Raw genomic sequence first — 27,767 nt, 5'->3', positions numbered from 1 at the left:
ATGGAGAAAACAGGAAATCTGGGAGGAAATAAATTCGAGAGAGAACAGGTGTCCCTTTACCCCTCTCACTGACCATCAGCTAGCACTCCCGCTCCAGGACTGGCACAAGGAAGGCTCTTTGCCACAGTGCCACTCCTTCTGTTTAACCACCATCGACCTCCCTTACTGGCGGGATCCCCACACCCACTGGTGAGCTGGAGCCAGTTTGCACTGGTTCGCTAGAACCGGTTGTTAAATTTAGAAGCCCTTTTAGAGCCGGTTATGCCGTGAGGGACAACCGGTTCTAAAAGGGCTTCTAAATTTAACTGGCCAAAAGTGGCCACCGGCAGCTCCCCGCCCCACCCTCGGCCCCAGCTCACCTCCACTCCGCCTCCTCCGCTGAACGCGCCGCCCTGCTCTGCTTCTCCACCCCCCCAGGCTTCCCGCGAATCAGCTGTTCGCGTGCTGAGAAGCAAGCTCAGGGAGGCAGAGGTGAGCCAGGGTGGGGGGAGGGTGCAAGGAGGTCCACCTGCACCGCAGCAGGTAACCTGGGGGGGTGGTGCAGAGGAACCACTCCTCACCCCAGCTCACCTCCGCCATCTTCGGCCTGAGCGGGAGGCCACGGCCTGCTTCTCAGTCCTCCCCAGCTTCCCGCCGAACAGCTGATTCGCCGCGGGGGGGGCACAGAGAAGCAGAGTGGGATGGTGCCGTTCAGGGGAGGAGGCAGAGGTGAGGTGAGCTGGGGCCGGGCGTGGGGCAGGGAGCTGCTGGTGGGGGCTCTGCACCCACCAAATTTTCCCTGTGGGTGCTCCAGCACCAGAGCACCCAGGAAGTCGGCGCCTAAGGCGCCGCTTTTGATGTGATTGGGGGGGAGCAGCAGCTTCCCCTAGTCCCCCCCCCAGCTACGCTCCCCCACCCCTAGGAGCCAGAGGGACCTGCCGGATGCTTCCTGGGAGCTGCCCCAGCTAAGCACTGCCGGGACTCCCCACCTCGCCCCCCCGGCAGGTGCCTCTGGCTCTTAGGGGTGGGGTGGGCACCCACTACAGTGGCCCACGAGACCCTCCTGCCCGGTTCTGGGGGCAGTCAGGGGACAGAGGAGGGGGGTGGATAGGGGAGGGGTCCTGCGGGGGGCGTCAAGGAACGTGGGGGGAGTTGGATGGGGCAGGAGTCCTGGGGAGTGGGGGTGGGCAACGACCCCCTCGTGGGGTGAGGACGGCACCCGTTGTTAAGTTTTTGGCAGCTCATCACTGCCCACACCAAAGGAGTGGTAACTCTGACTAGCTCAGGACTGAATGTCCTAGTGTTAATTAGATTACGAGATTTATAACCATAAATCCCGAAGCTCCACTTCAAACATTTAAACACTGTAATGTTAGCCATTCTTATCTTTGGGGGCAGTGTTTGGTTACTGATAGCATGCATTTCACTTCAAAGATTCTTCGGAAGTATGTTTTTTTTTCTCCAGCATATACCAATGAAACAGTATTCCTTAAAAAAACAAACAAAAAAAACTGATCACATTTTCATTGAAAGCCAAAAACGATGTCAGATAAGAAAAGGTAAACATGAAAACAAACAGATCAAAGTTTTAAACCAATCTTTAATCTTGTCCTCTTCTCTTGAAGAATATACGAAAAAAACAAGACATTTCATTAACATAAATAAAAAAAATTCCAGAAGCACTACATAATGTCTCTTTTTTTTTATTTTACATTAGCTGTCTGCCTTTGATTTATATTAAAGAAACAAATAGTTTGCAAGTAACGTTTTCAACTCTTGTTTGATTCTTTTGTTCAAGGCAAGCTATGAGAAAAATGTGCCATAGATCAGAGTAACAACAGGGGAAAAGAGGAAACATATTGATCGAGTTTGCTTCATGAGTGGGTCCCTATTTACAAGCTACATACAACCTCACGTCATTTTGGGGTTCATTTTCTAACCAACTCCAGCTGGAATTTGCTTCCACACTGGCATGTCTCTGAACTCTCTCACATACAACATTTGACCTTAAAAATGCGATGTCCTCACAGTCACCACCGTTCTTAAATCCCCATTTCTAAACTGCGCTGTTTCTGGAAGTAGCTGTCATGTGTGCATATACAGAGGCTGAATTCATTTACAGTGGTGTAAATCAGTAATGAGATCAATAAACGTAATTGAAATCAATAAACTATTGTAAAACAAGTGTAAGTGAGATCAGAAATGGGCACTAGGTATCAGAAGATGATGCTTTGTTACGAAAAAATAGAAAAACACTATGAAATTTCACCTGGAAAGAAATTCAGTATGTAATGTGGAGGGAAAGGTGACAAGGAACAAGAAAAACGCAAATGAAAGTAGATGGCCAAACCATGACTGTAGGGCTCGTCTGCTGTTCATGACATATAACTGCAAAGTTGGACGCTGATCCTACAATTGAGAGCATACGGGCAGACTGCTGTGCCTGCCTGCAACTTCACTGAAGTCAATGAGACTAATGCAAAAAAATAGGCTCCCAAAATAGTGAATCGTTACTTAATACATATCTGTTTCTATTTTCATGTAATGCCCATAACGCAATAGTTTAGTATTGTAATAGGCCAGTGTCAATTCTTCACTGGATTAGCATTATAGCTGCTTTGCCTAATGAAATTTAGATAACTGAGGAGCCTTTAATCCATGCAGCATTTTTGTTTTTAAAAGGGATGTCATGCTATTTCCCACAGCAACCTGCCTGGCCCTGTCAGTTTACATTTACACAGAACCTTACTGTTTCATGTAAAACTGCTTCAGATTATTAACCACCTATAGAAAAATAAGGTGATGGCTTCTGCCTAAAGATATATTCTTTACTAACGGACAATTTTGCATTTTCAGCGCCGTCTTGGAGATGCTGCAAAGAAAGCAATCAGCAAGCTGCAGGTCAGAACAATCAGGAAAGGTGACAAGGTAATTTTTTCCTTTCAAACTAGAACTGTGCAGCGAGGATCCTCTCAGACTGCCAAGGAGAGGGAAATAAGAGAGGAGTGGCAGTTGCTTTTTATACTAGTAAATATCCCACAGCCAGGGGCAAGGCGCTGGTAAGCAACTTAAGGATGGAATGGAACAGGGAGGGAAGGGAAGGGAAATTTTAAATAAAGATACAGTAAAGTTATTTTAGTCTGACTATTAAAGTAGCTGCTGTTACAGTTTGCAAACCAAATTTTTGGCCAAATTCTGCAGCCCTCATTCAGACAAAACTCTCACTGACCGTAGTGGGAGTACTACTGTACATAGAGTAATTCCCAGTTCAAAGAGACATACTTGTACGAGCTCTCGTCAAGCTAGAGCACTAATATAGCTGCAGTAGTGGGACAGGCTAGCTGACCCGAATACGTGCCCATCAGAGACCCTAGGCATGTATATGAGGCAGCTAGCCCTTCCTGCCACTTGTACTGCTGCTGCTACATTCTGTTTTGAGCTAGTGTGCTAAAGTGTGTCTCTGTGAGCTGGGATTCACAACCCCAGTTCCAAGTGTAGATCTATGCCGCATGTGCACAGACCCTTGCAGGTCTGGATCCCTAATGAATGCCTCTCACACTTTCCTTAAGATACATTGTCATGCTTAAACACATCAATAACCATTTGAACTTTGCTCTGCTACTTAGGTTCTTGTTTGAAGTGATTAACCCAAAAAAAAAAATGTAATGTAATATTCTCTTTACTGTAGGAAACTGAGCCAGATTTTGATAACTGTGCAGTTTGTATTGAAGGTTACAAACCAAATGATGTTGTCAGGATCTTACCATGCAGGTAAGTTAATACAGTGTATGGAGGCATTTACTAATGTGTTCTTGGTTTTAAAGTCTCTGTCCTTTAGTGTAAAACTGCAAAATTGGAATTGTCAAATTCTTAAAATGAGATTATCTGAGAACTTCAAGTTTTTGGATTTTTTTTTTCTGTACTCAAAAACTATTCCATAAAGATTTGACATGTTACTCTGATGTGTTTGAAGTTAAAATAATAACTGCAGTGAGTGACGAGCCATTTAACATCAGAGCTTGAGTCTAACTATGTTCGTGCTTGGCATGTATATGGGGATCTTATTTGGTCAGGCTTTTTGGTTAACCATTAATATTGGCCTGACTGGGAAAGAGCAGTTTGGCTGACGATATTTTCTAGTAATGAGAATGGTTGTGAGATTTAGGCTATGTGTTAAGGTAGCCTAGTGTTCAGAAGGTTTGGGCAGAGAGGCAGGGTGTTGGAGGGTAATACTTTTTGTAAGAGCCCAGTTGCTAAGTCTGTGGAATTTGGAAATATTACAAAGTCTTCAGTAAAAAGGGGGAAAAAGTGTGGGGGGAGGACTGATCCTGCTGTCTCTTCCACCAGTTTAACTCCATTGATTTTAGAGGAGTTACTCCTGATTTAAAGCAGTATGAGGAATAGAAATATTGATTCTAGGTCAAGGTTGCAGTTCATTGGCAGGATAGTGTAGGGACACTTGCATTGCCATTTCCTATATTGTTAGTTGTCCACAGAACAGCTATCTGAAATTCAGCAGCTTTCATGAGCTTTAACTTCACTTTAATTTCTTTTTAATTGCTGTGTAAATAAAGTGGGAAGGAAACCTTACACAAATCATATCTGGGATGGCTTCCATCAAAGACAGCTAGATACTCCATTTCTCAACTTGCTTTCCTTGGAAACAGGAATACCAAAAGCATGTACATGTAAAGTGTCATTTTCTATGGAGCCCATCTTCTGTTTGACATGAAGAACTGAAATATTTGTTCCTTTTTGGCTATGTTATAAATAATAGGCTTCCATGGTAGATATTTTAAATGTTAAGTGCTTACTACCTGTGATCATTCTTGTGAGTCATTGGATGTGTATGCTTACTGCCATAAATTGGGCCAGCTCTAGAACCCCCATCTCTGACACACAGCACGTGTACTCTTGTCAGACACAAGCACAATGCTTCCTCAGCTAAGAGTTTAGAAAATGGGACATATATACAGTTTAGAAGTGGGCTTAATTCCTAGTATGTTCCTGTGGGGCCCTAGACAAATTTTGGAAATTTTGTGCTTAAGGTACAAGTATTTCTTTGAGGAAATTATATGGAACACATACATCTAAACCCCATCTTTCACTTGTATCATTCTCACAAATGACCCAGCACAGAGTCATCCTTAATGTTGTTCACGAGGTTAAATGAGAGTGCGTAGTATTAAATAAGGCCTACTGAATCAGAAACACATAGTTAGCAGGTGATGTTTAGCTCTTGGTTGACTTAAAAAGTTACTTGGAAATGGCTCCAGCTAAAGGTTAGCAGCAGATCTGTCTTGTAAAGTGCACATGCATCCGATGAAGTGAGCTGTAGCTCACGAAAGCTTATGCTCAAATAAATTTGTTGATCTCTAAGGTGCCACAAGTACTCCTTTTCTTTTTGCGAATACAGACTAACACGGCTGCTACTCTGAAACCTGTCATTTTGAACTTTGGCACTGTTGAATTATGAGAGATGAGGAGTTCCCTCCCAAGTAGCTACTTTATTGAAACTATCTTCCCTATTGTACCAGTTAGGAAAGGTAACATTTTACAGATTTGTAAGCTTTTGTACACCACCATCGTTGTTGGTGTTAATTATTATTACTATTATTGTTGGTGAAATGCCAACAGTTTGCCAAATGCTATACAAGAAACAAAAATAAAGATAGTTCCCGCCAATGAGAGTCTACAATCTATAAAGAAACACCAACAAGATAGGATGCACTGGGCAGCTGAGAGGAAATAAAGAATATTGATGATAAATCAGTTTCAAGTCAATAGGGAAATCGTATAAGATGGAAGAGCACTCTTTGCACTGGTGATTAGCAAAAGGAAGACACAGACCTGCAAATACATATTTCGTTCTTTGTCATCCCCAGTGTATGCTCACTGTATATACCTTGTATATGCAGGGCATTGGCATAGCAGCCTGCAGTTCAGGGAAGACATTGGCTTCCCACCAAACCTTATTGAAACTTCCAATTTCTCAGTTGTCGAAAAGCCAGTATCATCATGACACCAGTGCTGGGTGATCTGAACTGGTTGCCTTTTGGTATGCAGGTGAAGTTTAAGATGTTTCTTTTGACCTGTAAAGCCATGTATGCCTTAGGGTCAGCATATCTGAGAAACTGCCTCTCCCTCTCCACATGATATTGCCACAGCTTTGATCAGTGGAGGCACCCAGTCAATAGCCTCCTTAGTTGAAAAAAGGAGGAGCTGCTGGGATTAGGGTCATTTTTGTTTTCCTTCCTGGTTTAGAGGATGCTGTTGAGTTTATTTTTGTTTGAACTAATATGATTTCATTTTTAATATATGTGAAAGATGCTTAGAGCCTGAATAGACATTATAATGTATATATTGAACAAATCTAAATAAGCAAGTGTATCAGCAGCTCTCCCACAGCCAGCCCTAAACCAGGAAGTTTCCAGATGCAGCTAGTAGCTATCCTGAGGCTTTCTGTTGTCCTCGTCTATACAAAAATTTGTAGTGAAAATCCACTAGTCAGTATTTCAGTAGTGGATGAATTTCAAAGCCACATAAACAGCTTCTTATTAGCTCTTCGGGTCCTTTCACTGTGTCATTCCCTCAGAGCATTCTCTTTAAGTGTGGCAGAGAGTCAATGAAGGGATACCACTGGCTATTTTGGAGGGGAGATCAATTTCATATATACTTTTTTTTTCCCGTCCTCCTGCGTCTGCCTATGTTTTTAAATTTCATTCTGAAAAGCTCAGAATTTAAATGATCAGGTTGAGGTATAAAGTAGTGTGTGAAGTATAAAGTAGAGATTAAAGAGACTTGGAAAATAGGAGACTAAGGGGGGGATATGATAGGTATATAAAATCTTGAGTGGTGTGGAGAAAGTGAATAAGGAAAAGTTATTTGCTTGTTCCCATAATATAAGAACTAGGGGCCACCAAATGAAACTAATGGGTAGCAGGTTTAAAACAAATAAAAGGAAGTTCTTCACTCAGTGCACAGTCAACCTGTGGAACTCCTTGTCTGAGGAGGTTGTGAAGGCTAGAACTATAACAGGGTTTAAAAGAGAACTGGATAAATTCATGGAGGCTAAGTCCATTAATGGCTATTAGCCAGGATGGCTAAGGAATGGTCCCTAGCCTCTGTTTGTCAGAGGGTGGAGATGGATGGCAGGAGAGAGATCACTTGATCATTACCTGTTAGGTTCACTCCCTCTGGGGCACCTGGCATTGGCCACTGTTGGTAGACAGGATACTGGGCTGGATGGACCTTTGGTCTGACCCAGTATGGCCATTCTTATTTTCTTATGTGCCTTTTGATGCTGCATGTTGTGTTGATTTTTCTCTTGATGGAAATAAGTCTTAGTTTTTATATCCAGGTTTAAAAGTTGACAGTAGCAAATATAATTACAATTAGTTTCTAGGGCATTGACACAAGATTGAATGTAACCATGTTCCAGTGTTCCCAGAGCGTTTTCACCTGTCCTCCTCCCACTTTCAACTTCAAATCTCCATCTTCAAATCATTACAACCCCTCATCTGTCTTGTTTTCTCCTCCTAGACTGCTGATATTGCTAGCTTTGTCTTCCTCTTACTAACTTCTCCATTCATCCTCCTGTTCTGTGTCACCTTCCAGACTCATTATCAGGGTCATTCTCTCAACCTTGTCTGTACGTGCTCTGGTACCCCTCCCAGTATCGCATTCCTTCCATAATCTCCAGTCTATTAACAACTCTGACTTCACTGATGCTCTCCAACCCCTCCTTCCTTTCCTTGTGTTAGCCTCCCATGAGGAAACCATCATCTCCATCACTTCTCTGTGCCCATCCTTTTTGATGTTTGGCTTCTTTCCTGCATTCAGTTTTTCTGTACTGACTCCAGGGCTGATGAATGGCTCTGGAGGAAAAACAATCCAGAGACCATTCAGATTTACTGCACTACAGGTCCATCCTCTTTATTCAGTATAGCAGTCTCCCTTGAAAAGCAACTGTACTCCTCCCCTCTGAGTGTCATTACTACAACTCTCGACAACTCTTCTTTGCCTTTGACTGCTTCCTGCAAGTCTGCCCTCCTTCTCCTCCTATCTAGACTTCTTCAAAAAAGAAAAAAGCACCTTGCTAAGTGCTGTAACTCTGTTGACCCCCTCTTAAAATCTACTCACTAGCTTCTTATTGTCTCTATCGTCAAATTCAAGCAGTGTGTTCTTATAGTGAGGCCATCTACAATCTACCTCTCTATCTGCTCTTGTCTCCTTTGCCCTCACCTGTCCTCTTCTCTTAGCTCAAACTTCTCTTCACACTTAAGTCTTCATATCCTTCTTCTTAGACCATCTGTGTGCCTTCCTTCTCACTGCCCCCATGCTTCTGAACTCCCCCTCAGCACCTTCATTTTTTCCTGCTTTGAATCCCTTTTAAAAACTCAGTTCCCCATGGAGGTATGTAAACTGAAATGTAGATGATTTTTTTTCAATTCTAAAGACATCTACATCTTTTTCCCAAGTAACTGCATGATCCTGTTGTTGTTCTCCTGCCACACTCTTTGTCATCTTGTCCTCCTGTTCTTGTCTTGACTTAGATTGTAAATGCTTCAGAGCGGGGATTCCTGGTTAATTCTTATAAAGCACCATGCATGTTATGGTGCTATATAAATAACAGCAAATAAAACAGACCTTCAAATCCAAATTGGCAAAAATGGATTTATCACATGCTCCATCAAAATATGTGCATACCCACAAACAGATAATTTTAGTCCTTAGATTATCTAATTTTGGCATTCATTCTTCTGTGGTTTTCTATTTTATAAAAAAGATCCTTCAATCTAACTAATATGTACCAAGTCAAAAATTAAAATTAGAACCATAGTACACTTGTAATATAGTATTTTAAAGTGCAAGGAGACTTAACCTGTCATGGTTATGGATTTAAATCTCTCAACATTGATAGCATTCCTTTTAGAATAATTTTCTTTCAAACCAATTAATTTTTAGGAACAGCCAAACTTGAGGTAAATGTCTGTAAAGCATGAAAATTCCACACACTATCTGACTAACAAACATTATGAAATGTTGCAATGTGATCTGCAGCCTGATTAAGGCTTGCAAAGCTTGAACTTGAACACAAAGGGGGCCTTTCTCATCTATGCCTGAATGACTTGATCTGATTTTACACATCACTCAGGTTATATATTCTTGATCAGAAACAGATTTTTTTTGTCCATTTTTCAAGAGCATAGCAAATATCTGAGCTTTTTGAAAGCTTGCACTGATTATTTTGGCCCAAATCAAGATTAAACGTTGGCAGTTAAACATATACTAGCCTATGAACATGGGCACACTATTAAAAAAAAATCAACACTAAGAATATTTGAAATTGCTCCTTCAAATAGCTGAAAAGTAAGACATTGACTTTCAGTTCAGTATTCTGCATAAATCAACACATTCAAGATATTTTATTTACACATTTTAAATGTAAAACATTTCTTATTCATTGTTTCACAAAGTAGCTACTTGGGGATTATATGTAATTTTTATATCTCCTGCTCACTCAAAATGTTTGTCTGGCGATTATATGTTGAATACATATCTCTTGGGAGAAGGGGAAGGAAGGAGGTTAATATAGTGCAGAGATGGAAGTTTGATGCATTTGGTTCTCTACCCAACATGGTGAATGTTGTTTTGGAAGTGGAGTTGTGAACCTTTGTAACGTTAGTAAAGTGGTGGTTTTAACTTTAAGTATCATGATGCTTCATTTACATTAATCATGTTGACATACGGTATCGGATGAGGTCTGACAAACTTCGGTATTACAGCCAAGTGATATAATTAGACTAGTTTCAGATTCCAAGAACAGATTTTCTGTGCCACAGCTGTGCGAAGTCAGTGTCAGTTTAAAATGGAATACTGTAATTTCCTTGTAACTCTTATTCCCAAGCGATCAATTTCCTGTTGAAGTAGTAGGAAAGGGAGCCAAGTGAAGTGAGTAATAGGGTCTGATGAAATTTCATGCATTTTTAGATTTGTATTTTTCATACTGTTTAGTGTTAAATCCAGCTCGTGAATGGGATGATGCCACTTACAAAGACCGTTCAACGGAACAGATGTTAAAAATTAACACTGATGAGAATGTACCTCTGTCTCTCTTCCAACTAACTGGAAGGATGGATACATCTTTATGTGTGGGATGCTGTTTTTTAAATATTGGGATGGAATAGCAAAGCAAAATTATTACTTTGCATGCAGTGTTCTTAATTTAAACATGACTATTTGGGTATGCAAGGTGATTCTGCATTTCTCACAGAGATAATACCTGCTGTGAAGAGAGAATTTATACTATTGATCTACTAGCTCAGTACCTAGCATTAAGACAGTTTGTAAACCTGCCCTACCGCTGTTAGTTGGTGGCTTTGTATGCATTCATATAGAGGAACTGCAAATGGGGAAGGGCTAGTGCATGCACAGGGAAATATAGACTTGCATAGAGTAAAAAGACTTATCAACACTCCAGTTGGCAAGGCTTTTTTATAATACCTCAGCTGTCAACGTTGAGCTGAAATTTGACATGCACAATGACAGGTTTCAGAGTAACAGCCGTGTTAGTCTGTATTCGCAAAAAGAAAAGGAGTACTTGTGGCACCTTAGAGACTAACCAATTTATTTGAGCATGAGCTTTCGTGAGCTACAGCTCACTTCATCAGATGCATACTCTGGAAAGTGTAGAAGGTATTTTTATATACACACAAAGCATGAAAAAATACCTCCTCCCACCCCACTCTCCTGCTGCTAATAGCTTATCTAAAGTGACCACTCTCCTTACAATGTGTATGATAATCAAGGTGGGCCATTTCCAGCACAAATCCAGGGTTTAACAAGAACGTCGGGGGGGGGGGGGGTAGGAAAAAACAAGGGGAAATAGGTTACCTTGCATAATGACTTACCCACTCCCAGTCTCTATTCAAGCCTAAGTTAACTGTATCAAATTTGCAAATGAATTCCAATTCAACAGTTTCTCAATGGAGTCTAAATTTGAAGGTTTTTTTGTTGTAATATCACAACTTTCATGTCTGTAATAGCGTGACCAGAGAGATTGAAGTGTTCTCCGACTGGTTTATGAATGTTATAATTCTTGACATCTGATTTGTGTCCATTTATTCTTTTACATAGAGACTGTCCAGTTTGACCAGTGTACATGGCAGAGGGGCATTGCTGGCACACGATGGCATATATCACATTGGTGGATGTGCAGGTGAACGAGCCTCTGATAGTGTAGCTGATGTTATTGGGCCCTGTGATGGTGTCGCCTGAATAGATCTGTGGGCACAGTTGGCAACGGGCTTTGTTGCAAGGATAGGTTCCTGGGTTAGTGGTTCTGTTGTGTGGTATGTGGTTGCTGGTGAGTATTTGCTTCCGGTTGGGGGGCTGTCTGCAGGCAAGGACTGGCCTGTCTCCCAAGATTTGTGAGAGTGTTGGGTCATCCTTCAGGATAGGTTGTAGATCCTTAATAATGCGTTGGAGGGGTTTTAGTTGGGGGCTGAAGGTGACGGCTCGTGGCCTTCTGTTATTTTCTTTGTTAGGCCTGTCCTGTAGTAGGAGACTTCTGGGAACTCTTCTGGCTCTATCAATCTGTTTCTTCACTTCCGCAGGTGGGTATTGTAGTTGTAAGAATGCTTGATAGAGCTCTTGTAGGTGTTTGTCTCTGTCTGAGGGGTTGGAGCAAATGCGGTTGTATCACAGAGCTTGGCTGTAGACGATGGATCGTGTGGTGTGGTCAGGGTGAAAGCTGGAGGCATGTAGGTAGGAATAGCGGTCAGTAGGTTTCCGGTATAGGGGGGTGTTTATGTGATCATCGTTTATTAGCACTGTAGTGTCCAGAAAGTGGATCTCTTGTGTGGACTGGACCAGGCTGAGGTTGATGGTGGGATGGAAATTGTTGAAATCATGGTGGAATTCCTCAAGGGCTTCTTTTCCATGGGTCCAGATGACGAAGATGTCATCAATATAGCGCAAGTAGAGTAGGGGCGTTAGGGGACGAGAGCTGAGGAAGCGTTGTTCTAAGTCAGCCATAAAAATGTTGGCATACTGTGGGGCCATGCGGGTACCCATAGCAGTGCCGCTGATCTGAAGGTGTACATTGTCCCCAAATGTAAAATAGTTATGGGTAAGGACAAAGTCACAAAGTTCAGCCACCAGGTTAGCCGTGACAATATCGGGGATAGTGTTCTTGATGGCTTGTAGTCCATCTTTGTGTGGAATGTTGGTGTAGAGGGCTTCTACATCCATAGTGGCCAAGATGGTGTTATCAGGAAGATCACCGATGGATTGTAGTTTCCTCAGGAAGTCAGTGGTGTCTCGAAGTGCTGGTAGCGTAGGGCCTGAGGAGGGAGTCTACATAGCCAGACAATCCTGCTGTCAGGGTGCCAATGCCTGAGATGATGGGGTGCCCAGGATTTCCAGGTTTATGGATCTTGGGTAGTAGATAGAATATCCCAGGTTGGGGTTCCAGGGGTGTGTCTGTGCGGATTTGATCTTGTGCTTTTTCAGGGAGTTTCTTGAGCAAATGCTGTAGTTTCTTTTGGTAACTCTCAGTGGGATCAGAGGGTAATGGCTTGTAGAAAGTGGTGCTGGAGAGCTGCCGAGCAGCCTCTTGTTCATATTACGACCTATTCATGATGACAACATTACCTCCTGTGGGGGGGGGGGGGTTGGGAGGGTGAGAAAACCTGGATTTGTGCTGGAAATGGCCCAACTTGATTATCATACACATTGTAAGGAGAGTGATCACTTTAGATAAGCTATTAGCAGCAGAAGAGTGGGGTGGGAGGAGGTATTTTTTCATGCTTTGTGTGTATATAAAAAGATCTTCTACACTTCCCACAGTATGCATCCGATGAAGTGAGCTGTAGCTCACGAAAGCTTATGCTCAATAAATTGGTTAGTCTCTAAGGTGCCACAAGTACTCCTTTTCTTTTTTCGACATGCACAATGTTGCACATCTGTTAATTGCTAGAGAAAAGGTATTTAGGACTGCTCTACACATAAATTTGCATTGAAATAACCGAAATATGTTTAATTCACAGCTTTTGTTATTTTGATGCAAATCTAAGTATGGACACTCTTATTTCAGAATAAAAGCGTCCTCCTCCTGATTTTTGCTTAAGTCTTCTATATGTAAATCAGACTTTTAGGTGGGTGAGTGTATTTTCAGACTACTACACAAAGATTTAGGTGTTGAGGCTATGGTTACATGAGAAAACTTTGTAGCTGTTTTTCAGAAACAGTATAGCTGGACCAAAGGTGTAGGTACAAAACGTTACAGAGCAGATAGAGCCACATGGCATGTTCAAGGAGACAGCAAACATATGTGTGAGATAAGTCAATGAATCTTACACTTGGCTAAATGAATTAAAAGTCCAAGATGTTGCAAAATTGACTGTTTGTTAACAGGAAACAAACCAACAATTATTCTAATAAAAATCCACAGATGAATAATGAAAAACCACAAGCTTTCACAAAAATCTATGGGATACAGGAGAGGAAATCTCTGCTCCAATGTCTCACTGGAGACCACCTCACTGTGCCAACAATACTCCATTCAGCTGCAGTCAGGCTTCCGGAATGTTCTTCCTCACAGCAATCTATGCACCTGGTATATCCCCTCTCTTCAGTTGAAGTACTCACAAATAACTAAAAAAATCTGGCTATAATTCTCTGTATACTATAGTGATTAAAAGAAATTGGGAGCTGTTTTCTGTAGGGATGCTCCAGCTGAGGCACAAAGACAGCAAACAACTTCCCTGTCTCGTATCTGAGCCCCCTGAGAAATTCTCTTAATTTCTTCTCCCAGCATTTCTTAAATTCTTCACCCAGCAGAACTGCAGGACTTTGCTCTGTACTCTGAGTCTGCTGAGGTGCTTATCCTGTCAAATGCAACATAACAGAACATCTTCTCAAGAATGAATGAGGTGCATAAATTACATGTTTGAGTATGCAACCTCCAGTTTGTTCAAGCAACTTTAGACAACTGACACTTGTGGCTAAGAAACTGTATTTCCCATAACTGGATAAATATGTAGGCAGAATGGCTTCACTGTCTTGCTAATGATCACTTCATATTGGCTGAAGGGATAGTATCAACCGGCTCCAGAGGGAGAAATGTTTGTCTAAAGATGCTCATTCTCATGGGTGGCTTTTGAGGGGCAGGAAAATAGGTGGGAGGGGAGAGGAGCCTCACCCAAAAGGCCACGCACTCACACTCTCTCTCTCAAAAAAAAAAAAAAAAAAAGGCGGGGGGGTTTCTGCTTACACACTGTCATGATCCTGCAAAATAATAACAGATGCAAAATGGCTTCATGTTACAGCTATTTAAAGTTCTGGGTCACTGTGGTGGGGTCAGTTTTGTGTTATGGAACCAACAGTAGATATATACATGATCTGACCTTTACCAAAAGCTGAGTTTCATTTATCTGTGTTACAGCTGGCAGTCTATAGCATTTTAAGAAAGTTGGCTTTGCTGCTACACGTACATTTGGCTCTCTGATTGTTGGTGTCTAATTTTGTACATCTAACTTTCTGCACCTTGTCAATGAACTCTAACAGGCAGGGATCGGTGTGCTTATCTGAATAAGATTTAGTACAGTGATTTTATACTCCTGTCTATGCACTTTTATAATCCTTGTCATATACCAAAAAACTACACTTTCAAAACTCCCTATTATACTACATTCAGAAGCAACTCTTGGTAATGACTGAACAGCTCTAAGCTACACTCGGATGGATTTGAATTAAAATATCTTGCTTTTTATTGCAGGCATCTTTTTCATAAATCTTGCGTAGACCCGTGGCTGCTAGATCATCGCACCTGCCCTATGTGTAAAATGAACATTCTAAAAGCTCTAGGGATTCCGGTAAGCATGTCATGCAACAGGCTAGTCAAAATAGAGTGAGAACACCTCCATCCTGTATACATGCCCATCTGTGTGTTATTTAGGTTCTCCTACCACATTCATCACCATGGTACACTGATTTATTAACAGGAACACAAGCAGACATCTATTTTTCTCTTCTTCCCTCCCCCCCCCCCCATGCCCTTTGGCTGGGAGGGTGTGCATGTGTGTCTGTGTTGCTTGGTTGGTTTGTTGAGGGGTTGGATTGTTTTAAGTAATTGTGGCAGGGTTGTACAGTCACATACAAACCTTTTCTATTTACTCTTTTACATCAGGGCTGGATTTTTTTAACTACATTCCTCCTTGTCTCAAAGTAAAGGGTGTACAAATAAAAACTCTCCCAATGTATCGTTCTAAGGCAGTTTGCCTCTGATTCTGATGGCGAAAGTCATTGCCTTTTCTGTCTGGTTCCATTTCCTCTCTTAAGGCATCCTTGCATATCAGCAGGCCTTGCGCTCAGAATTCTAGTTATGAAACATCATTTGGGGGAAATGTTATTAAACATATGAGATTCATGTAATTACAGTATAAGAAAATGTTAGATTGTTAGTCACTTGGTAAATTCAGATCTGTTTCTAAACCTGCCAAAACTTGCCAATTAACTCTTTGGATTCTATTGTCAAATATACTTAGTACATGTTCTGCCAGCAATTACTTTCCCTAAATTTACAGGTATCTCACAGTTCAGTGTCTTCTCCACCAAGAAATTAATCAAGGTTTATGCTTTGTGAAAAAGTATCTCCTGACTGTCAAGTTGAACACTGAACCAGTGGTGGTTGGTATGCCAACAGCTGCTGTAAATACACTGTCCCCAAGCTGAGGTAGCAGCATGCCAGCATTACATATCTGAGCACTACACAAAAGAAATGAGACAAAGGCCAACAGATGAACAAATGAGGACAGCTAATGTAGTTACCCCCAAGAGCAGCAGTGAAATGACATGGGGACATATAATCCAAACAGATTACTGAAATGAAAAAAGTCTGATACAAGTGCTGAAATTATTATTCTAGGAAATAGCACAATAATAAAATAATCATGCAGGTGTGTCCATTAACTTAGTACAATTATAAAGCCAAAAGGAGGCAAATAATATAATTCTAATGATACATTATAATTAGGCTTCTTGATTTTGTGTGTGTGTGTGTTACATACAGAAAAAACTACAATGAAAGATTGTTAAAGTTGCAAAGTCAAACACTCAGAAATTAGGAAATGCCAGTGTTAAGGCTGCATGTTCAACCTTCATTCAGCTCCCTAGTATGCACTACTGTTTAATTCCATCATCACATACTATTTTTTCCACTGACTTCCACGTGGGTCATCAGCAGGGTTAGGACCTTAAGATCCACCCTTACCACAGATCTCTAAGTAACTTGCAGCAGTAGTAGGCTGTTATGCAGCATGCAGACCAGCCATTAGCGGGGGATGAGACGCACACTTTGCCAGTGGGTTTCACAGCTATTGCTGACAGAAAAGAAACCACTCAGAACTCCTGCTTTCAGTTCCAGGTTCTGGAGGGGAGTATGCTCTTTTGCCCTTAGCCTGTCTCTGTCCCCTTTGCTTCCTTACTCCAAACTCCCTGCCCCCCCAAGATCCAGCCCCTTTATCCTCTTTCCCCATAAATTCCTGTCCCTGTTCCCCATAATCCTATCACCCCTCCCCAGCTTCTCCTCCCCTCCCACTGCTCTTCACCCCTCTGCATTCAAGTCAGGCTGATTCCTCCTTGCTGCCTGGGCCCCAGAAGGAGGAGCATAAAAAAAGCACAGGAGAGACAGTCTCCCTCCTCTCAGTTATGGCTTCCTATGCCGCAGCAGTCCTTGGCTGCCAGGGGGAACAATTGCAGGAAAGTGCTGCTCAGCTCCTGCGTCCGCTGAGCTGGATCATGCTTGGTACTGATGGAATCTTCAGAGAATGTAGCTGCCTAACTTTTAACAGGTCTCTACTGAGCATGTGTGAATTGATATTTTCAGAGGCTCAAACTTGGCCAAATTTGAGTGGAATTTCATAGGTACTGGAAAAAGCACATCTGTGACAAAAAGGTCACTCTCCTTCCCAATTTCAAGTCCTGTTCCAAAGCATGAAGCCCTACAGCTTCTCAATTAAACAGTTGTACAAATTTGGTTAACATGGGCAAAACATATTTTCCCTCCCTAACCTCATTCTCAATTCTTGCTGAACTGTTGTAACCAAAACTACCCCCACTACCCTTAAAAAAAAATCTGAGGCAAACACCTGTCTTGGAAAACTTCAACCCAAATGGTTGCAGTTTGGCAAAGTTATAAACGACTGAAAACAGTCTTATAATGGAAAGTGTCGGGAACCTTGGCTTATAAGCAGTGCTACTGGCTCCATTTATAATAGAATGTCTTTATGCCAGTTGTATGCTTACCTTAGTGATGTACATTTGAAAATTGGTTTGTGTGAGTATGAATGTGGCATTACATTTCCATTTTAAGAGGAATGTATAATAGTTTCTAACTGATATTGTTCTAAAAAAACTAGATCTAAATTTTTAAGTCACTGCATGCCAATTTCATCACAGAGTTTACTTCATAGCCAAGATTTTTTTTAAACGGCTGCCTAAAACTAAAGCCTATTTAGACATGTAAATAACTAGCCTGATTTTCAAAACTGGTGAGTGCCCAGAAGCTCCCATTAAGATGTATCTCCTTTCTGCTGAGGCAGCCTGGTCCCCTGGAGGCATTCCACCCTTAATGAATTCTGCCACCATTTACAGAAGCAAATGTCTGGCCTCAGTCCTTTCACTGGCATGCTGATGGTGAATTCAGCTCACAAAGCTGAGCTTCTTCTGGTCTTAGTGTCTAAAGGGGAAACTTTTTTTTCTTTCAATTTCAAAGAGCTACATCATTGTTGGGATGATCATATCAAGTAAAATAATCTCCCTTCAATTCTGACTCCTTCCCCAGAAACATGATCTGAACAGGAAAACAACTGCACTTTTTTTACTAGATTGGTTGAGTTGGAGCCTTTTATTGAGAACCTGATGCAAAGGCCATTCAAGTCAGTGGAAAGATTCCCATTTTTAAAATCTGGCCCTAAAAGCACATATGTACAGAGAACTAGAGAAACTAATGTAACTAACAAAATGTATCAAAATATATCTGTGTCACTCTGACAGTCAAGGTATAAATAGTAATTTTAAAAAAGCAATATTTGTTATTAGGATTAAAGTCTACTGTTTAGTTTTTTTCCAAGTAAAATTATATTAAACCTGCATGTAAAATGGGATCAATTAAATTGAACCATGACATTTGTGCCACTTTAGTTAGTATTTGTCAGGCTTTCCATTCTCTCCTGTTTTTAAGGGTTTAAAAATTGGTCATAAAAGCTCATTCTAGCAAAAACTGTGAACACAAGAGCAAATGGATAACTGGGGGGAAAAAACATTTATGCATTTGCTTAGTTATAGTGCTAAAATATATATGTACACATATATATGCACGTGTGTGTGTGTGTATATATATTTAGACTATTTGTTTAAATTGTATAATCCTCAAAACCAAATTTGATTTTAAAATGAACTTTCAAAGGCTTCCAACAACTGTTTGAAAAGAAATCTAATGGGAAAAAATGTGGATGTTTGTGCCCAGCAATTTTTGTCCCTGGTCCTGCAAGTAAACATAATGCATAGCTTTACACACATGAATACTCCTAGTTCAGTGGGACTCATGTCTTTGCAGGATAAAGCCTGTTCTTTGCTCAAAGTTGCTTAGAATTTTGTATGCTTGCAGATGCACTTTGTCTTCACGCCAACTGTTTGTTATTTAGTCTCTTCCCCAACGCGAAACCCCCAAACTGTGGTTTAGGTTTTTTGTTGTCTGACTACATTCTATACTTTAGTCTGTGAACTGAAAATCATATGAAGATTGTTTTAATGAATATATTCTTTTATTATGAACCATTTTAAAGTAATGCTAAGTTTGTAACATAGAATCATAAAAATGTAAGGCTGGAAAGAACCTCGAGAAGTGATCTAGTCCAGCCCCCTCCACTGAGGCAGGACCAAGTATGCTTAGACCATGCCTGGCAGTGTTTGTCTAACCTGTTTTTAAAAGCCTCCAGTGACACAGATTCCACAACCTCCCTTCGAAGCTTAATCCAATCCTTAATTATCCTTATATTTAGCAAGCTTTTGCTAATATCCAACCTAAATCTCTCTTGCTGCAGATTAAGCTGATTCCTTCTTGTCCTATCTTCAGGGGATATGGAGAACAATTGATCACCATCTTCATTATAACAGTCTTTAACATATTTGAAGACTGTCAGACCCCTCTAAGTTGTCTCTTCTCAAGACTAAAATGCCCCGTTTTTTAACCTTTCCTCATAGGTTAGGTGTCCATTGTTGTAGTCTCCTCTGAACTGTTTCCAGTTTGTCCACTTTTTTCCTGAAACATGGTGCCCCAAACTGGACACAGTACTCCAGCTGAGGCCTCACTAGTGCCGAGTGGAACAATTACCTCCGATGTTTTATATATGAAACCTGTTAATATGCCCTAGAATATTAGTGCTCTTTATTTATTTATTTGGCAATGGTTTCACATTGTTGGTTCATGTTCAATTTGTGATCCACTATAGGCTCCAGATCCTACTCAGCAGTACTACAGCCTCGCAGTTATTCCCCATTTTGTATTTGTACATTTGACTTTTCCTTCTAAGCGCAGAACTTTACATTTGTCTTTATTGAATTTCATCTTGTTGATATCAGACCAATTCTCTAATTTGTCAGTCATTTTAAATTATAATCCTACCCTCCAAAGAGCTTGCAAACCCTCCCACCTTAGCATCATGTACAGATTTTATAAGCTTAGTCTCTACTCCATTATCAAAATCATTGATGAAAATGGATCCAGGGCAGACCCTGTGGGACCACACTAGATACATCTTCCTAGTTTGATAGCAAACTATTGATAACTACTCTTTGAGTATGATCTTTCAGCCAGATATGCACCCACCTTATAAAAACTTCATCTAGACCACGTTTCCCTGGTTTGCTTATGAGAATGTAACATGGGACTTTGTCAAAAGCCTTACTAAAATCATGATGTATCACTTCTACTGTTTCCCCCTTGTTCTTGACAAATCCATGTTGGTTATTATCTATTACTCTATTATCCACTAATTGGGCAATACAAATTGATTGTTTAATAACTTGTTCTAGTATCTTTGCAGGTATCAAAGTTCGGCTGACGGGTCTATAATTCCCTGGGTCCTTTTTGTTCCTCTTTTTAAAGATAGGTTTGCCCTTTTCCCATCCTCTAGGACAGAGGTGGGCAAACTACGGCTCGTGGGCCACATCTGGCGCACGGGACTGTCCTACCCAGCCCCCGAGCTCCTGGCCCAGGAGCCTAGTCCCTGGCCCCTCCCCCGCTGTTCCCTCTCCCCTGCAGTTACTCTGCCCTGTGAGCTCCTGCCACTCTGAGCAGCATGGTAAGGGGGCGGCGGGGGGGTTGGGTAGGGGATCCCAGGGGACAGTTAGGAGTGTGGGTTCTGGGGCTGTCAGGGTGCGGGGAACAAGGTGGGTTGGATAGGGTGTGGGAGTCCCTCGGGGCAGGTCAGGGGGCGGGGGTGTGGATAGGGGGCAGGGCAGTCAGGGGACAGGGAGCAGGGGGAGTTGAATAAGGGGTGGGATCCCAGGGGGGGCGGTTTGGGGCTGGGGGTTCCAGGAGGGGGCAGTCAGGAGACAAGGAGTAAGGGGGGTTGGATGGGTTGGGGATTCTGAGGGGGACAGTCAGGGGGCGGGAAGTGGGAGGAGGTGAATAGGGGCAGGGGCCAGGCTGCTTGGGTGGCACAGCCTTCCCTACCCAGCCCTTCATACAGTTTCGCACCCTGATGTGGCCCTCGGGACAAAAAGTTTGCCCTCCCCTGCTCTAGGACCTCACCCATCCTCCATGAGTTCTCAAAAATAATTGCTAATGGTTCTGAGATTGCTGCAGGTAGTTCTTTTAAGTACCTTAAGAGTGAAGTTCATCGGGGCCTGCTGGCTTGAATATATCTAACTTATCTAAATATTCATTAGCCTGCTCTTTCTCTATTCTGGCTTGTGTTTTTCCCATTGTTAATATTAATTGTGTAAAGCATCTGGTCACAATTAATCTTTTTAGTGAAGACTGAAGCAAAATAGGCATTAAACACTACAGCCTGCTTGATGTCATCTGTTATTAGCTCTCCTTCCCACTAAGTAGTGGACCTATACACTGCATCTTTTTCTTTCTCCTAATGTATTTATAGAAGTTCTTCTTATTGCATTTTATATCCCTTATTAGGAGTAATACATTTTGTGCCTTTCTGATTTTGTCCCTATGTGCTTGTGCTGTTCTTTGCTATTCATCCTTAGCAATTTATCCATGTTTCCACTTTTTGTAGGTTCCTTTTTTGATTTATTTCAGGCCATGAAAGAGCTCCTGATTGAGCCATGTTGGCTTCTTACTGCTACTCTTACTTTCTTTTGTATCGGGATAGCTTGCTGCTGTGCTTTTAATAGTGTCGTTTTGAGAAACTGCCAGCTTTCATGAATATTTTCCCCTTAGACTTTTTATCATGAGACTTAATAAACTCAGAGAACAGACATGCTGCACTTTTTTTTAAGTCCATTATCCTGGCATGAAACAACAGTCAGGAAATTCACAGGAAAGGGTGAAATAGGCTAAAGGACTGATCAAGTAAAGCACTTGGGCACAGGTTTAGCTGAAAAAACATAAGCTGTCTCATTTTCTTCAGTGGGACTACTCAGATGCTTGACATTAACAATGTTTAAATGCTTTGCTAGATCAGGGCCGCTGAATCAGATTTTCAAAAGTATTTAGGCAACTATAGATGCAGATGCTCAGCAAGTGGAATTTTCAAAAGTGCCTAAATAGATTAGGCACTAAATACATTTGAAAATCTACCCTGTAGTGTCTGCTAACTTTTTTAGGCCTAACAGGATATTTGTGTAACTGCAGTTCTATCTGAATATGCCCCTTTATGCTTACAGGTGCTATTGAACACATTGCACACAGTACCCTAATCTTTGAATTTTCCTTGTTTTTATTATTTTATGGCATAACCTTAAGGCATTATATCTGAAGTGGGTGTGCAAGCTCAACCTCTCCCTGCTATGGAGAGAGCAGACCTGACACCTTTGCCGAAAGGCTTAGGGGAGTCTGCATTCTCATGTACGGCAAAGGGAATTGACTTACACAATTTGCCATTAGTGTTCAGAGGGGAACTCTCCAGAAATCATCAGTCTGACAGTCAGGAAATAAACCAATACAGAAATGCTTGAAAGATCAGTAAATTCTACTGCAATTGGTCATCTCAGCTTGACCAGTGAGTTGCTGTCTAGAGGATATTAACAGAGGTCTTGGCACCAAAACACACAAGCTCTGTAACCATCTGCTTTAAATGCATCTGAATCACTTTTCCATTAGCCCTGAATTTACTGGGATATGTGCATTTATAGGCATGAGTTTTAATTCTGAGCTAAACAGTTATTTTGTTTTTGTTTTTTAATTCACTTGGTTTCTCTGGGACCACAATACAGGAAAGACTCCTGAAATTCCCATTACAATGAATTCTTTATTCTTTCTCATTATTTTCAGCTATAAGAAATGAAGTACAGTATAGGCAAAATGTAAGTCTTTTAATATTGAAAACATTTTTCCTTCTCTTAGCAATAGCTATATACACCCCTTTTCCACCCCTCGTACAAATGTGCACATATGCAGTTCTTATCAATTCCTCGCCTTCACTTAAGTCTCTGATATCAGCTCTATAGTATGTGTATTTCAAGAAAGCAGTGACTTAAAAGGTACAAAATCCCTTGCAGTTAGTGCCTGTGTTTATGTTAATAATCTAACTCAGCAGTGTGCCTACCTCAGGCAGATTATATCAATATATGTGCTCATTTACTCCATGACACACTCCCCCAAACTTTTTTTTTTTCTGTGAGGAAGCAAACATCAATATTCTGGGCAAGACTTTTTCATACTAAACATTTCCTCTGCATACTGCAAGATAGTCTTCCTACAAATAGTATTAAGAGGATCCAGGTATGTAGAAAGCAAATAAACTATGTATTTATTGGATATTACCATTTAAGGGCCCAAAATTGCAATATTTATCATAGTCCCATTTAAATCAGTGAGGCAACAGTAATAAGCACAAGACATAATAGTAAGTGATTGCAGGATAGGGCCCTAAAAGGAATGGGCGAGAGGAAAAAAATCTAAATTAATGTTTGTTTAACTACAACCACTTATGTATAAATTCAGGAAGAAAATCTAGAGCAGTTATTTCCTTTAAGACTGGTTAAAAGATAGGAAACAAAGGGTAGGAATAAATGGTCCATTTTCAGAATGGAGAGAAGTAAATAGTGGTGTCCCCCAGGGGTACTGGGCCAGTCCTATTCAACATATTCATAAACGATCTGAAAAAAAAGGGCAAATAGTGAGGTGGCAAATTTGCAGATGATACAAAACTACTGAAGATAGGTAAGTCCCAGGGAGACTGTGAAGAACTCCAAAAGATCTCTCAAAACTGGGTGACTGGACAACAAAACGGCAGATGAAATTCAATGTTGATAAATGCAAAGTAATGGACATTGGAAAACATAATTCCAACTATACGTATAAAATGATGGGGTCTAAATTAGCTGTTACCACTCAAGAAAGAGATCTTGGAGTCATTGTTTTCAGAGAATGAAAACATCCACTCAGTGTGCAATGACAGTCAAAAAAGTGAACAGAATGTTGGGAATCATTAAGAAAGGGATAGATAATAAGACAGAAAATATCATATTGCCTCTATATAAATCCATGGTATGCCCACATCTTGAATACTGGTGCAGATGTGGTTGCCCCATCTCAAAAAATATATATGGGAATTGGAAAAGGTTCAGAAAAGGGCAACAAAAATTATTAGGGGTACGTAACGGCTGCCATCTGAGGAGAGGTTAATAAGACTGGGACTTTTCACCTTGGAAAAGAGACAACTAAGGGGGGAGAAGATAGAGGTTTATAAAATCATGACTCGTGGAGTTATTTACTCCTTCTCATAACACAAGAACTAGGGCTCACCCAATGAAATTAATAGGCCACAGATTTAAAACAAACAAAAGGAAGTATTTTTTTCACACAATGCACTGTCAACCTGTGAACTCCTTGTGAGAGGATGTTGTGAAGGCCAAAACTATAACAGGTTTCAACAAAGAACTAGATAAATTCATGGAGGATAGGTCCATCTATGGCTATTAGCCAGGATGGACAGGGATGGTGTTCCTAACCTCTGTTTGCCAGAAGCTGGGAATGGGCAACAGGGGATGGATCACTTGATGATTACCTGTTCTGTTCATTCCCTGTGGGGCACCTGGCATTGGCCACTGTCAGAAGACGGAATACTGGCCTTCTTTCTTAACTGTAGTCCTTAGTATTTTCTCTGTAGAATAAAAGCTCAAAGACTTTTCTTTTTGTTTCCATTAGCCAAATGCGGATTGCATAGATGATATACCTCCAGATTTTGAAGCTTCCATAGGAGGACCACCAACTAATCAGATTACAGGAGCTAGTGATATAACTGTGAATGAAAGCTCTGTAGCTCTGGATCCTCCTGTCCGGACTGTGGGAGTACTACAAGTCATCCCGGATGCAGATCCTCTTCCCCAGGTTGGGGAGGGTAACTTCACAACAAGTAGTAAGTTTCTCCTTCTGGCAGAGTTTGCCCTGACAATAGTATGCAGAAACCTGAATCACAAAGAAATGTATAGAGGTGTGGGGCTTGGAATATTGTTTTCACTACTTAAATTTCACTGAAATCTAGAGGATAAATAACTTGGCTTAAAATGGCACCTTTGAATTATCATGGAGCATTACTGTATCACACATACTCTGAACCCAATGTGCAAATAAATGGATTGAATCTGATAGAATAGCAAAGTGAAATGTATGGAAGAATACTCTAGACTAAGTAGAAATAGGCCTTTTCTGTTAACACAAAGTAGACTAAAGTTATAGACATCTTTACATGTTGTTTGACTGAATCCTTTTACCAAGGCCTTCCTTGATAATCTACACCTATAACCCAGCTCCTTTGTTAAATTCATTTGTTGGATGCCCTTGTCTGCCAAGTTGGGCTACTCCTTATCCCCTGGTCTGCCTTGCTTCGATGTACTATTTTTTCTTATACATGCAGAATTTCACTCTTGCTTCAGTAACATAAAATAGATTCACAGATTTCAAGGCCAGAAGAGACCATTGTGATTATCTAGTCTGACCTCCTGTATAAAACAGTCCAGAAAACTTCCCCAAAATAATTGCTAGAGCATATTTTTTAGAAAAGCATCCAATCTTGATATTAAAATTGCCAGAGATGGAGAATTCACCACAACCCTTGGTAAATGGTTCCAATGGTTAATTACCTCATTGTTATAAAATCTACGCCTTATTTCCATTCTGATTTTGTCTAGCTTCAACTTCCAGCCTTTGAAATCTATTATACTTTTCTCTGTTAGAATGGAGAACCCATTTTTGAATATTTATTTCTCATGTAGGTGCATGTAGACTGCAATTAAGTCGCCATTTAACCTTCTCTTTGTTTAGCTAAATAGATTGTGCTCCATGTGTCTGTCACTATTAGGCATGTTTTCTAATCCTTTAATCATTCTCATTGCTCTTCTCTGAATCCTCTTCAATTTTTCAATACCCTTCTTGAATTGTGCAGCAACAGTCACACTTGTGCCAAGAACAGAGGTAAAAATAACCTCTCTACTCTACTCAAGGTACCCCTGTTTATACATCCAAGGATCACATTAGCTCTTTTGGCCATAATATCACACTGGGACTTCATGTTCAGCTGATTATCCACCAAAACTCCCAAATCTAGATTCTGTGGTTCTCATATTAGGGAGTCAGTTCCTTAACCCTTATTAATGAAAAAATCAGCACAGGATAACTATACAGGATGAATCTATTGATGTTGCTTTCCATCATTCAAATAGCAGCAGAGGTAATGTATCCCTATCAGAGAATCCTACTGAAAATGGCAAAGCCAGAAAACAAAGCTAAGGGGAGAGATTCTTCCTCCTGGTCCAGAGCCCGGTGCTGGTTGCAAGGCACTGGAAGGAAGTGCTGCTGTGGCTTTTGAAAGGAACCAGAATAAGTCCTGCACTGGACAGGGGGAAATCTCCACTTCATAAGCACCTGCATTGATAGGATAACTGCCCATAGCACTGTGGAGATTGCAGATGGTGATGCAGCCTATTGCCAGCTAAGGACTGGAGGTGGTAACTTAAGCAGCTCCTAAGTGCATTGAGTGGTTGCATCAACCCTCAGAACAACCAGAATCAGGAAGGCATACTGGAAACTTAAAGCCACCTTAGCCAGCTTCAATGCCCCGGGCTGTACGTTTATGTACTACGCTTCGCACACAATCTCATCCGTGGTATTCTGATTTGCTGCTTGGTTTTTCAGTTAATAATAGTTGGGCTGCAATATTATTTATTAGGTATAGGTGATTATTATACTTTGTTCTTTTCAGGATTACATTTAATGCTTGAAAATTTTTTGGCATGGTCGGGTGCGCAAACTTACATCGTTTCAATAAAACATCCATATGGTCTGATTCACAATAGTATTCAGCAACTGGACCGTGTTCATTTTGCAAGGGGTTGGCAGTAAACTAACCCCTTCGTGCTCTGCTGGGAGTTAGGGGCCTGAGTTTCGGAGGTGATGAGCACTCGCAGTTCCCACTGAAGTCAACTGGAGTTATAAGTGTTCCGCCCCTCTGAAATTAAGCCCTCAAGTTCTCAAACCGTACACAGTTTTAACCCAGTTAGGGGGGCACAGTTACAGCCAATACACACTACAACTTAAACCAAGTTATAAGGGGGTGAGAGTGTAATCCTGGTGTAACTGACTTGGTTATAGCTGTATTATAGACATGGCTTTAAACAACAAGAATTATGTCAGAATTGTATTCACTAATTGTATCGAATAGTTCCAGTGTGGTCAAAGACCTAGAACCACAGAGCTTCCCCCAACATCCCCCCATCCCACTCCAGCATGAACTTGGTTTGTCTGTGATTTTACAAATGCTACCAGGAATCTTTGCGGAGATATTTGATTTTTGCCCCTCCCCGCTTATGCACTGTTAATGACAGAAGAGTGCTCCTAGGCTGAGTCTGCACCGGAGATTTGCGTGGTTTCTTCTTATGATTGAACCTGTGTGAGCTGAAGCCATGCAGTGTTTACAGAGTACACTGCATCCAAACCCTGCACTTGCTGCCACTGTTGTAGTTTTTGTGGATTGCTGTGCTCATCCCACAGTGCTGTTGGTTTTTCTTTCTGTTACTGTTTGGTGGTTTATTTGTTTCCTGACAGGATCCAGAGGCAGGGACCCTCCCAAAGTGGGCCTGGAGGAAGGACATTTTCATACTGCTGCATACATGGGATGAAATCCTGTATCCATTGACGTTAATGGCAAAACTTCCATTGACTTCACTGGGGCCAAGATTTCATCCATGCAGTTTTGCCAGTGCTATTACTTTATTTTTGTGAATGTGCTCAGAGGACATTTCCCTCTTCTTCTTCTGAATAGAGAATTTCTTCCTCAAGGCCCTTAGTAACTTTCCTGGCCATGAAGAGCTAGATGGAACTCATTGTAGAGTCCACCTTTGCCACCCCTTATTAAAAACCAAGATCAGATTTTTTGCATGGTAGCTCAGAGCACTAAGTAAAGGACCAGGAGGTACGCTCAACCAATCTCATTACAACACCCAGCACAGGGGGCCCCAGTCTTCAAGGAAATGTTTGTTAGGTGGTATTAATAATAGGATTTGTATGCTAAATCCTAGAGTGTTCTTTTCAATCCCTG

The 27,767-nt window shown here is 41.3% G+C and overlaps 1 protein-coding gene across 3 annotated transcripts in view; it reads left to right on the top strand.

Annotated features, from left to right (window-relative positions):
• The window catches only part of RNF150 (ring finger protein 150), a 204,072-nt gene that overhangs the window by 142,057 nt on the left and 34,248 nt on the right, over window positions 1–27,767 (top strand). For all 3 annotated transcript variants that reach the window (XM_073341206.2, XM_073341207.2, XM_073341205.2), the window contains exons 3-6: window positions 2,836–2,907; window positions 3,668–3,750; window positions 14,762–14,858; window positions 24,380–24,590. In XM_073341206.2, the coding sequence (XP_073197307.1) occupies window positions 2,836–2,907; window positions 3,668–3,750; window positions 14,762–14,858; window positions 24,380–24,590 (463 nt within the window). The remainder of the gene's footprint in view (window positions 1–2,835; window positions 2,908–3,667; window positions 3,751–14,761; window positions 14,859–24,379; window positions 24,591–27,767) is intronic.

This window comes from Lepidochelys kempii, chromosome 4 (genome assembly GCF_965140285.1).
Source record: "Lepidochelys kempii isolate rLepKem1 chromosome 4, rLepKem1.hap1, whole genome shotgun sequence".
In the NCBI taxonomy this organism is placed as follows: domain Eukaryota; kingdom Metazoa; phylum Chordata; order Testudines; family Cheloniidae; genus Lepidochelys; species Lepidochelys kempii.
This window is presented reverse-complemented; position numbering and strand designations above follow the sequence as displayed.